This window comes from Pezoporus wallicus, unplaced genomic scaffold, assembly GCF_028554395.1.
Source record: "Pezoporus wallicus isolate ANWC-B61680 ecotype Strahan unplaced genomic scaffold, APGP_CSIRO_Pwel_v1 contig_5485, whole genome shotgun sequence".
NCBI lineage: Eukaryota > Metazoa > Chordata > Aves > Psittaciformes > Psittacidae > Pezoporus > Pezoporus wallicus.
The window spans coordinates 5,834,228-5,846,906 of NW_026641550.1; the positions used below are offsets into that span (position 1 = coordinate 5,834,228).

General features: G+C 41.9%; 1 protein-coding gene across 2 annotated transcripts in view; it reads left to right on the forward strand.

Moving 5' to 3' along the window:
* Window positions 1-12,679, forward strand: part of JARID2 (jumonji and AT-rich interaction domain containing 2) — a 222,718-nt gene that overhangs the window by 169,283 nt on the left and 40,756 nt on the right. For both annotated transcript variants that reach the window (XM_057424216.1, XM_057424215.1), the window contains exon 5: window positions 6,018-6,194. In XM_057424216.1, coding sequence (XP_057280199.1) covers window positions 6,018-6,194 — 177 coding nt within the window. The remainder of the gene's footprint in view (window positions 1-6,017; window positions 6,195-12,679) is intronic.

The following is a 12,679-nucleotide window of genomic DNA, read 5'->3' on the forward strand; positions in this document are numbered from 1 at the left end:
ACGGTGGATGGATGATGGCAGAGCGGTGGATGTTGTCTACCTTGGCTTCAGCAAAGCATTTGACACAGTCTCCCACAGCATCCCCATAGCTAAATTGAAGAAGTGTGGTCTGGATGATCAGGTAGTGAGGTGGACTGCGAACTGGCTGAAGGAGAGAAGCCAGAGAGTTGTAGTCTATGGAGCGGAGTCTAGTTGGAGGCCTGTAACTAGTGGAGTGCCTCAAGGGTCAGTACTGGGACCAGTATTATTTAATATATTCATCAGTGATTTAGATGAGGGAATTGAGTGTACTATCAGCAAGTTTGCTGATGACACTAAGCTGGGAGGAGTGGCTGACACGCCAGAAGGCTGTGCTGCCATCCAGCGAGACCTGGACAGGCTGGAGAGTTGGGCAGGGAATAACTTGATGAAATATAACAAGGGAAAGTGTAGAGTCCTGCATCTGGGCAGGAACAACCCCAGGTTCCAGTATAGCTGGGGAACGACCTGTTAGAGAGCAGTGTAGGGGAGAGGGACCTGGGGGTCCTAGTGGACGACAGGATGACCATGAGCCAACACTGTGCCCTTGTGGCCAAGAAGGCCAATGGCATTCTGGGATGTATTAGAAGGGCGGTGGTTAGTAGGTCGAGAGAGGTCCTCCTTCCCCTCTACTCTGCCCTGGTGAGACCCCATCTGGAATATTGTGTCCAGTTCTGGGCCCCTCAGTTCAAGAAGGACAGGGACCTGCTGGAGAGAGTCCAGCACAGGGCAACGAAGATGATTAAGGGAGTGGAGCATCTCCCTTATGAGGAAAGACTGAGGGAGCTGGGTCTCTATAGTTTAGAGAAGAGGAGACTGAGGGGTGACCTTATTAGTGTATATAAATATATAAAGGGGAGTGTCACAAGGATGGAGCCAGGCTCTACTCAGTGGCAAACAATGATAGGACAAGGGGTAATGGGTACAAACTGGAACACAAGAGGTTCCACTTAAACTTGAGAAGAAACTTCTTCTCAGTGAGGGTGACAGAACACTGGAACAGTGTCCTGGGTTCAGCAGTAACAGTCATGTTTCTCCTCCTTGGTAGCTGGTGCAGTGCAGTGTTTTGACTTTCAGCTCGGGAACAGAGCTGATAGAGATGTTTTGGTTTGGCCAAGGACTTTGTGAGCCTCATGCTCTGCCAGGGAGGAGGTGAAGCCGGGAGGAAGCAGAGACAGGACACCTGACCCAAACTGACCAAAGAGCTATTCCATACCACAGCACGTCATGCCCAGGATGTAACTGGGAGTTAGCCGGAAGGGCTGGGAGACTGCAGGGTTGGAGGAGGTATCGGTCGGAGCTTGGTCGGGCTTGGGGGCGAGTTATCGGTCAGCGGGTGGTGAGGTGTTGTATTCTGTTCCCTTGTTATTTCCTTTATCATTATTATCATTGGTGGTAGCAGTAGTGATTTGTGTTATACCTTAGTTACTAAACTGTTCTTATCTCAACCCGTGGGAGTTGCATTCTTTTGATTCTCCTCTCCGTCCCTCCGAGAGCAGGGGGAGGGCAAGAAAGGGGGGGGGGAAGTGAGCGAACGAATTACCTGACTGGGTTTAAACCACGACAAACAGGCTGCCCAGGGAGGCTGTGGAGTCTCCTTCTCTGGAGACATTCAAAACCCGCCTGGACACATTCCTGTGTAACATTATCTAGGTGTTCCTGCTCTGGCAGGGGGATTGGACTAGATGATCTTTTGAGGTCCCTTCCAATCTCTAGCATACTGTGATACGGTGATACTGTGACCCAGGTGTTGGACCTTGCACTTGGCATGGTTAAACTTCATGAGGTTGGCATCGGCCCACCTCACAAGCTTGTCGAGGTCCCTCTGGATGGCATTCCTTCCCTCCAGGGTATCAACTGAACCACACAGCTTGGTGTCATCGGCAAACTTGCTGAGGGCGCACACAATCCCACTGTCCATGTCAGTGACGAAGATGTTAAACAAGACCGGTCCCAACACCGATCCCTGAGGGACACCACTCGTTACTGGTCTCCAGCTGGACATTGAGCCATTGACCACAACTCTTTGCGTGCGGCCATCCAGCCAGTTCTTTATCCACTGAGTGGTCCATCCATCAAATTGATGTCTCTCCAATTTAGAGACAAGGATGTCGTGTGGGACAGTGTCGAACACTTTACACAAGTCCAGGTAGATGACCTCAACTGCTCTGCCCCTGTCCATGAGTTCTGTAGCCCCATCGTAGAAGGCCACCAAATTGGTCAGGCAGGATTTCCCCTTAGTGAAGCCATGCTGGCTGTCACCAAGCACCTTGTTGATTTTCATGTGCCTTAGCGTGCCTTCCAGGAGAATCTGCTCCAAGATTTTGCTTCTAAAGGGAATTTGTGGTGTCATAAGCTTGAGCAGCCTGTTTCAGTTTTTTAAAGGCTTTCTCAGCCTTTTGGACATGTTTAGCTACATAGAGTTAAAGTGGTTTTAACCAGTTGAGCCCATAGGTATGAAAAAATTCTCAGAATGTGAGGCTATTCCAGAACTGAAAGAAAGCAAGAAAATGCCAAGCTTCTAGATTTCTTTCAGTGTCTTCCATCCATAACAATGTTTAAATAGAACAAAAATGCGCGAGTCCAGCTTTTTTTCCTTTCTTTCTGTTTTGCAAATCAACTTTAATAAATACGTAGGGAAAGCTGGGGGAGGGGAGGAGAGGAGAAGGCAACCCAGACTGAATGCCGGCTTTTCTCCAGGGTCTCATATTACAGGGCACTTCGATCAGTGAAGTGAGGGCTAGCAGGGCTCTCGTGTTATTGGACATTGCTACTCTAATTTCTCTGGAAATGTACTTCCCAAGCAGTCCCAGCTGTCCCAGGAATGCAGTTTAACCATTGTTGTTCATAATTCTCAATTGGAAAGAATGAAAAAATGTCATTCTGACTCAAGATTTATACACTGAGATTGCCACGCTTGAATACCAGGAATTAGGTGAAGTTTGTATCTGCTTGGGCTAGACCCTCCCTCCTTTCTAAGCAGAATGACACAGTTCTTTATTCTGTTCTTTTTTTCTTTAAAAAAAGTGTGTGTGTGTGTAAATTGTAATAACATTTGCCTCACAGATGATATTTTTTTTTGCTGGTTGCTGTTGAAAGCAGCTGACAATAAAGCTTAGGGATGTGGAGCTCTGGGGAAGATGAAGCTTAGAGAATAGACGCTATATCTGGTCTTCTATTTTAATGTCTCAGAAGGATAAAATTTCTGACTGTTTCTCTAATTACAATAGAGAGATTTCAGTCTGTTTGAATCTAATTTTGAGGGTTCCTAACAGTAAGTTTCTTTCACTGCCGTCATTTGTCAATGCATTAATGCACTGATGGTGCCAGACTTCAAATCCTGATTAGAACTGATGCACAGTAAAGACTTGCAGAACTAATAACTTCTGAATCCATACCACATGCTTGGGTACCTAGATGGAATTAAAAAGACTTATTTTTCAGGCAGTGCTGGCCTAGAGTAACTCTTTTGGAATCTTCTAGGTAGATGCTCTTGAGAATTAAAGCTCCCCTCCATGCAGAAGAATTAATGTGCCTCTCAGCACCTCTTACTTACTATGGTTGATTGCTTAGAGTGTGCCAAAAAGTTCTGGGCTTGCATAAAAAAATGTGAAGGTTTTTGTTTTCTGTAAATTGCAACAACTCCCTTGCCGTGGAACGTGTCAGCAGTCTTAATTTGATCATTAGTCTATATGATTATGGAAGTTGTGGCATGCAAAAGGCTTTCCCCTAGGATAACCATCTGTGTCCATACAATTATGTATAGACTGGATGGGTTAATATGGATGTTGTTTTGGGGGGGAAGAATTGTCATGTCCGAGGTGCTGCTGCAGTGTTTCCCCTAGCTGTCCCAGGGCTACCACTGATGCACAGCATGGGGTGCCAGTGGAGAGTTTCTCTCTGCTCCTCCCCAAGGCAGCTGCAGTCCCAAAGGAGCCATTGCAGAGACCAGGAGCAAAGTTCTTTACATGTGGGGGCTAAGAACCACACAGCTGCGCTCTTGCTCCCTCCCAGTGGGATGGCAGAGAGAATTGGAAGGGTAGAAGTAAGAAAACTCTTGGGTCGAGATAAAGGCAGTTTAATAGGTAATGAAAGAGCTGCGTGCACAAGTAAAGCAAAAGAAGCAATTCATTCACCACTTCCCAACAGCAGGCGGGTGTCCAGCCATCTCCAGGAAAGTAGGGCTTCATCACACATAATGTTTACTTAGGAAGAGAAGTGCTCTAACTCTGAAAGCTCCTCCTTGCTCCTCTTCCCCCAGCTGTTACTGCTGAGCACAATGTCATGTGGTCTGGGATATCCCTTGGGTCTGTTTGGATCAGCTGTCTTGGTTGTGTCACCTCCTGGCTTATTGTGCACCCTGTTGTGTACACTACTCACTGGCAGGGCAGTTTGAGGAGCAGGAAAAAAAAAGCCTTGATGTTATGCAAGCACTGCTTAGCAATAGCTAAAACATCCATGTGTTATCAGCACTGGTTTGGTCACAAATCCAAAACATCGCCCTGATGCAAACTACTGTGAAGAAAACTCGTGCCATCCCATCCAAAATCAGTAAGCTTAGGAAAACATGGTTCATTGCAGAAACAGCTTATCCCAGGTTTTGTGCCATATTTAGGTATCTATTCATTAAAATGTAATTTTTGCAGCCCAGGGTGTTTTGTGCAAACTCGGTGGGAGCAGAAAATACACAACCCAAAAATAAGCTTTAGTTTAGTTGTTGGCAATGGCAACGCCGACAACTCAGAACCAAACAAACACACAGTTGTGCTGTTTTGGAAAGCTTGAAGCTGGAAGTGTTTCCCAAGGAAGCATCAGCCAAATAGCCACTACCTTGTGTTGTTGGTCTGCAGCCCAGCTCTCTTTGTCCTTTGTCTTATTTAGCTACAGGAAAATAATTGAAGCGATGAGTCCCCATTCTTCAGTTCTGTTGACTTTCTGTTTTTAACCTTTCTGCAGCAAAAAAAGTTTTCTTATGAATAATTAGAAGGCTCCTAGGGCACCTGTCCCGCCAGGGGATAGATGGAAGACTTATCTAGAAGTAGAAACTAGTGTCGAGCATAAGGGGAAGCATACATTAGTTGTCAGCAGTATGCGTACATTTAAATATAAGTTATTAGATTGCTACAGTCATGTTGTGTGTCCTGATGCAGTGCAGGGAAACCCATACACTGCTGCATGACACATATTAAAGGAATTCTGTGCAAGAGTTAAATTTAATTTGCAACCATGTATTGTTGTTAAGCTTGTGAATCCTCACCCTTCTCTCACTGAAATGCGTGTTCTATCTTACCCTTACACAAACAAGGCAGGTTCGGGGGAGCATCATGGGAAGTAAACGAGAGATGAGAAGCAACATTCTCAAGAGGAGCATACAGGGAATCGGGAGACCTTTGCTCTTTTCTCTCCTTTGCCAGGGACATGCTAGGCAAATTAATCTCAGTATCTGGGCTTTCCTCTTAGTTTAAAACTAAACTAGAATACTGCAAAGCATTGTGTACAATACTGTACAGGTCTGCAGAGCATTATGAAGTTTAAATCCTAATATTTTATTGTAATAATAACCTAAAATATTACCAGGGTGCAGATTGCTTTGTAAATGCTCTTTTTACTTCTGCTTGGAAAAGCTGTAAGCTTCTAGCTTGTGCGTTAAGACTTCAGTAAGGCACTTAAGCACACATTTGAAATTAAGCGTGTTCTTTAGTCCTTTTCTGAATACATAAAGCTATTAACTAGGGCTTCTAGCAAGACTGCTTGATTGTCTAAAGTATGAATAGAATGTGCTGCGGAGGGGGGGCCTGCTTTTCAAGCACATACATATCCTGTTGGTAAAAATTAATAAATAGAAAACCTCCAGTTAGTCATGCAGTAGTGTGACCTTACATCTCTTGAGTTCCCCTCTACCCTTGCTGTACATAACACTAAGGTAGGTTATGATCAATATGGTTAGTGCAGTAAATGACTATAATGATGCTAATGAGCCATTTCTTTATAATGATCAGGTTCTCCAGCCCTGCCCAGCAACATGGTATATTTTGGAAGCTCTCAGGATGATGAGGATGAAGAAGAGGAGGAGGAGGAGACAGAGGACACAAAAACAGTCACAAACAATGCTTCATCATCATGCCAGTCAACCCCCAGGAAAGGAAAAACGCATAAACATGTACCAAATGGGCAAGGTAAGTCCTAAATAGTGCTGTTCTTCTGCATTGCCTGGAAAAGAAATTTATGAGCTGAATGTGCTTAAACCTTGTCCATCCTCCTGGATCTGAGTGAAAAAAGATACAAGCCATAGTGGGAAAGTGGAGTGAGATGTAGTGGTAGCATCTTCTACTATAAACTGCCTTTCCTGACAATCCAAACTCCATCTGTAGCAGGACTATAACTACAGGGCTGGAATTACGTATCTACACACGTGCACAGATACTGGGTTTATGCACACACATACACACACATGTATGTGTAGACACACACTGTCATGCTCTTTCTCTGGCATCCTTGAAACTAATGTTTAATCTAGAATGATTTTATTTAGCAAAGTTAAATCTAAGCATTCATAAGTGTTATTAAAATGTGTGACGGGGCAGCATTTAATTTCTCACACACAATATTGATACCACAACTGCAGTAGGTTGAGTTACTGAATTCATGTTGTTGATTGGAAGACTTTATGGAAGAAGCTTTTTTAAGTCAGTCGTTTATTTGCAAATCAACAAAAGCTGCATTCATTACATAGTATTTCTCTCATGATATTGCAACATCGCCCAGTTTTAGAAGACCTGAAAGCCTTGCTAAAAATTTTATGAGCCTGCTATAATGCTCCACTGCCAAAGTCCTGTGTGATGTAGTTCTCCCTCCAGCAAGAGCTTTTGTGTCGTAAGAACTCTGTGCCCTCTCTGCCTGACATAACTTCAAAATGGATCCTGTGCTCTCTGTTCCCTTCTTCAGTATTAGTTTACCATGAAAATCTTTCCTTTTGGTGACTGTCCATTCAGCTCTCCTCCTCTTAGTAGGAGGACTGAGAGGAAGGTCTCTCCATAGTGCACTTTCTGAGAGATGGTAGTGAGTTGTGCCTGCTTTTTTTGTTTTTGTTGTTGTTCTTTGGTGCTAGTCTGCTCTAAAGAGGAGATTAGTAGATCCCAATTGCTACACTCTACTGATCCTCATCTCTGCTTTTCACAAAGGAGTTTCCTAGTAAGGACCCCCTTGGTACATACACCAGAATTATTTTTCATGACTAGGTCTGAATCTGGCTTTCATTGCACACCCAAAACTCAGAAGCTCTCTTTTTGTGAACAATTTATAGAGAAGTGCAAGACATTAGGCCTAATAGCATTTCAGCTGTCAGCTGTGAGCAGGAGCTTTAATGCTCTAAAAGCCATGGATCAAAACATGGCAGTTTGGATTGATTTCTAAGTAAACCCTCCAAAATAACAGGCACAAAGCTCTACATATGGAAAATGAGACGGCACGTATGAGAACTGCTGCCTTAGAGTTTTAAATGTGATGTATCATTACAAAAGAAGCTGATAGTATTCTTTGAGAATGTCCCAGATGGCAGCCACTTTCGAATTAGCTCAAAACCAGAGACACCTGAAATCTTAATTGGGGGTAAGTAAAGGCAAACTTAATGAGCCATCTAATGGCTTCATAATCTTTATCAATATAGATCAGAGTGAGCATAAATGAAGCTTCTGCTTTAACAGATCTGCGAAAGACCTTTATAAAATACATAGGAGACAATGTGAGATGTTTTGACAAAGGTGATGAAACAAGAATTCCCAGAGAAGGCAGCTGCTACTTCTTCATCATTGTGATTTCTTTTTTTCTTCCCCCTTTTTTTTTTTTTAATTAAAGTTTCCTTACCCAAGGGTATTCCCATTTTCAGTGTCTGTTATTTTGGTTGACAGCCAATAGTATTTTTGTTTCGTGTGAATAAAGTAGGTTCTGGTTCATGTGTGTCTGTTTTAAATGAGACCACACACAAAGGCAGAGCAGGGACGGGTGCAGCAAATGAACTTAATCTAGCGTGAGAGTCTGTTTTTAGTGAATTAAAGTCTTTTGGTTTTAATATACAGTGTGTAGTCAAGCACTTTGGACCTGAAAATGCTAAGCGTTTGCTATGACATACAACGACAGAAGTTCAGAGCTTGATTAATGTCATTAGATAGTGTCAGATGATTGCTTTATACTAAGTGGGGGCCAGACAACTTTCTTGGACAAAGTCATTTGTCAGTATCCTCTCCTGATGCCAATATAGAACATTATTAGGGTTGCACACCAAACTTTATTACAATGCAGCCTATTGAGCCACCTTTTGGGTAGCTAACTCAATTGAAAATGCCTAAGTATGCATAAGAAGCATGTAAAACACGTGGCATAGCTTGCTGCACAAATTGAGGTAATTAACTCAATTGACTTGTCACCTTCCAACCTTACTACTTACATAGGTATATTTAAAGCACCAGATTGTTACCTGTGCTTTTTCATCATCTTTTCTTAGTACTTTTGATGTTCTGCGCATATATGCAACTGTTAAAGAGGGAAGTAAAATGTTCAACAGGAAAACTGTTTATCCCCCACATTCATGGGAGTGTGGAAAAGCAGTATGTAGCAAGTGCGAGTCTTTCCAGGGAGGTACGGAGTCTAAATTACATCTGCCCGCTGCTTGGAGGAAATTCCAAGTTGTAGGTAAGAGGGCAGGCTTAGGTCTCTGTTCCTTTAAAACCAATTCTTTGAATTCCTCGCAACTAAATAAATCTTACTTTGATTTCATTCTGTGGCACAATGGGAGGTTTGCTCTGCAGGTTCCTGAAGAAAAATGTTTGCAGGTGCCAAGTGTTTTGTTAGGCAGGCTGGGATTGTGATCTGGAAGATGTAGTTAAGGAGTTTTTGGGTTATCAGTCCCATCACAAGAGCAAAAGGGGATAGGCGTTACTCTACTTGAAAGGACTTGTGGACTGGAAAAGGGCCTCAGGAGGAGCCATGTACACCAATACAGTTGCATAGACAACTTTGAAATTGCATGCAGCGGACTGCAGTTCCTCTAATGATGGTTGGCCAATTTCTTCAAGGAGGATGATTGCAGGATTAGGTATTTCTAACAACAGCCCAGCAGTTCAAAGGTGGAGAGAAGTGCACAGCTGGGCCAGCATACCTGGGAATGTCATGTTTGTCTTCAAACACCTGAGACAGTCAATTCTAAGTTACATTTAGGAGAACAAAGTTAACCATCATTATTTGTAACTAGTCTTCTTTATGAATGAGTCTTTGTTTCCCTAGATGGAGAGAACCGTCTCCGGTGTGTCAGAAAACCTACTAGGTCAGAAACAGTTACTGGTCCATGTTGTGTTCTGTTAATGTGGTCAGATAAAGCTATTCTGCATGTCTTTTGCCTGAAATGAACAGGGAAGAAAATTGTATGGACACCTTTTTTCTTTAGGCTCACATTTCAAAACAGACCTGGCAGCAGTGTGTAGTAAGTAGGCATCGCTAGAAATACCATACTCCACTGTAGTGCTGTCTTCCTCACTTACCAGAATACGGAAGAGTGTTTCACTTCTCAGTTTGCAATGGATGATTTAGCAGAGTAATTTCCTTACACGTGTAGTAACAAAGATGGTGCAGGAAAAGTTCATAGATAGGTGGGTTTTTTTTTTCCTTATTTATTTCAGGATATATTTCAATGCGGTGTTTGTATATCTTGGGATTAAATGGCACATCTTTTACAGACATTACTGTTCGAGTATGTTGTGAGACAATTCTGATTTGTGGTTACAATTCTTTATGTAGCTTTGGTTTTAACAAAGTTTGATATTTGTGGGTGGGTACATAAGACAGAGTCTCAGGCTCGTGCATCTTTTTTAGAGGAATTAATCCTGAAGAGGTAACATTTAGAAGAAATATATTTTTTTTTGCATCCAGCTAAAATGCAGAATGAGAAAATTCCAGGCAGAGTGCTACAATAGTTAATGGGTAGGCAATTATTTTGATGATTTACAGCCTTTTGTTGAAATACCATGGAACCAGTAATTGTTGCAATAAACATTTTTGCACATTTAATTTTTCTGCAAAAATATGTAACATGAAAATTACCCGTTTTGTAGTAATTTACATATTTAAATATGCAAATCAGGCACAACACATTTGGGGATTTGAGGATTTCAGTAGCTGGATGTATGACCTGTGCAGAAGAATAGGGGAGCTGGAGAAATCGGGGAGCTCAAAAAAAAAAATAAATAAAAAAGAAATTGTCCTGATGAGAGACTCATGATAACAGATAGACACTTCTGGCATCGACTTGCTGCTTAGCGAGTTACCCTTTTGATGGTGTTTGTGTCGTAATCCTTAGGTGAGAGTAATGAATTTGTGCAAAGACAAGACACTTGGTATTGAATTTTTGCAAACAGTGGCATGGTGTCTCATACCAATAGTGCTCCTCTCAGTGGCCCAATATATTCCTGTGTGCACAGGGGTTTGAGCTATGTTATTGATAGTGTCAAGAAGAAATGCAGTGTTTTCTGCCATGGTTCTTCTGTTTGACTTCTGTTAGCATGCAGCTATGGAAAATTGTAGTCCACTGACAAATTGCATAGCCTTGAGTGAGGGCTGGGAAAATGCAGAAACAGTGGTACCACACATTTACAGATGATGTTGTTGTGGCATCCTTTTCTTCTGAAGCACCCCTTTGCCACAGACCCTGAGTGGGTAGATAGTGTTGGGAGAGCTCCAGAAGACAGCTTCCGTCTCTGGAAATGGTTTATAGAAGTTTGAACATACCCAACACTTGAGGAAAACAATTGGCAGAATTAAAACTCTTGTGTTTTATGGAAGTAGATCATTGTTTTAGTTCCTCCAGGAAGGAGAAAGAATTATTGCCTGGGTCCTTTAAGGCAGTTTGAGAGCCACATAAATGTTTTCACAGTGACTTAAAACTGAATTAAAGCCAGAGCAAGAATGTTTTTGTACAGTAACGGATACTTAATGCCAGAAACTTGATTAATATTACATCTCTTCCCAAACATGATCTATGTAACAACATGAGGTTTGCATTGGAATAGCTGGCTCGGGTTCACAACATTGGCAAGGCTCCCTTTTCTCCTTCTAAAAACAGAACTTCTCCCTTTCACTCTTATCTTCCTTCTTTGTTTTGGATAGTTTTATGAATACGCAATCACTTGCTTTATGCAGCACAAGTTCTGCAACATGTGGCATATGTGTACATGTAAGATCCATGCCTTTTATCTTCCAGACACTGACATAAAGCAAAAGGGTTCATACATCAGTACTCTTCTGTCCCTGCAGTGGACTCCCCTATTATCTCAAATACAAAGTGTATCTGGTGCAGGGATAATCTCCAGGAGGGCTTGATAGAGAAAGCTTTGCCTGTGGAGTCAGCAGTTGGCTGAACCCAGTCCTGGAATTCTGCTGCTTAAGCAGTGAAAGCCTGATTGTTGTATGTAATATAAATTGGCTTCTGAATGCCTGGCTAGATGTATGCTATGGAAAATTTGCATGCATATTAATTTGTAGGAATACTTCAGAAAATTGCTAAAAATGCCATAAATGTTTATTGCTCACTACAGTGTCAATTCCGGTAGTAAATGCTTAGTTAATCTGTCGTAATTGAGCACATCTGTGGCTTTACTTGATCAAAAATTTTTTTGGCCTTTATTATAGCTTCACCTAGTACACTCACAGTGTGCACAGTTTGCATTGGTTTGCCATAGGGATTCTTTATCACCATTTCAAATGAGATGCCCCGAAGTCCCTGTAGGGGATCCTGGGTGAATATTGGTGCCCGGGGTCCAAGTCCCCTGATGCAGAGAGCAACGTGGTGCATCTGTGGGGATCATGCCTGCTGTAAGGTTTTGCTCTGCTGCTGTGGATTGTGGTTTAAAAACCCCCAGTGCTTGCAAGTTTTGAATGTAGTAGTTCAGTTTCTTTGCATTTGATCATCACTGCTAACCAAAAGACCCACAAATATTTCACGCTGGGACTCTTATTGTTCCAGCTTAATAATAATAATAATTGCTTTGGAGGACGTGACATTTTGAGAATGAGCATTCAGATAGATATGGATAAAAGGGTATCCATTTATTCTATTCAAAGTGTCTGCACACTAATAATTTACTTGCACTTTTAATTATTTGTTAGTAGTGCTCTTACCTTTGCCTAAAAGCTGTCCTGGAAATATGGAGCTGCTTAAAGTAGCATAAAATAATCATAATTCAAGACAAGAAGATTTAATGATGTGAATTTAGTCACTCATGAATTGGGCTTTTTTTTTCTTTTTATTTTTTTCTTTCTGCTTTGTAATGAAATTATTGCTTCAAGGATGAAACTTTGATTTCATCATGAAATTACTCTTTCTTGAAGGAAAACATAACTGGGAGCAGAGCACTGGATGTTATCAGAGTCAAGATGGGAGATTGTAGCTGGGACATACCTGTATCTTGGCTTTGTAAAGCATAAGTTACACCTTTTCTGCTTTTTTGAATGCCTCAGAAATACTGAAGAATTGGCAGACATGAAGAAGAACGCAGTTAGCTGCAGGAAGACACAAAAAAATCAAAAATAATTTTACTGTTAAATCAGATTTGGTCTCAGTAATATTTAATGTGGTTTTTTTTTTTTTTTTGATTTTGAGTGTCTTATTGTTTAC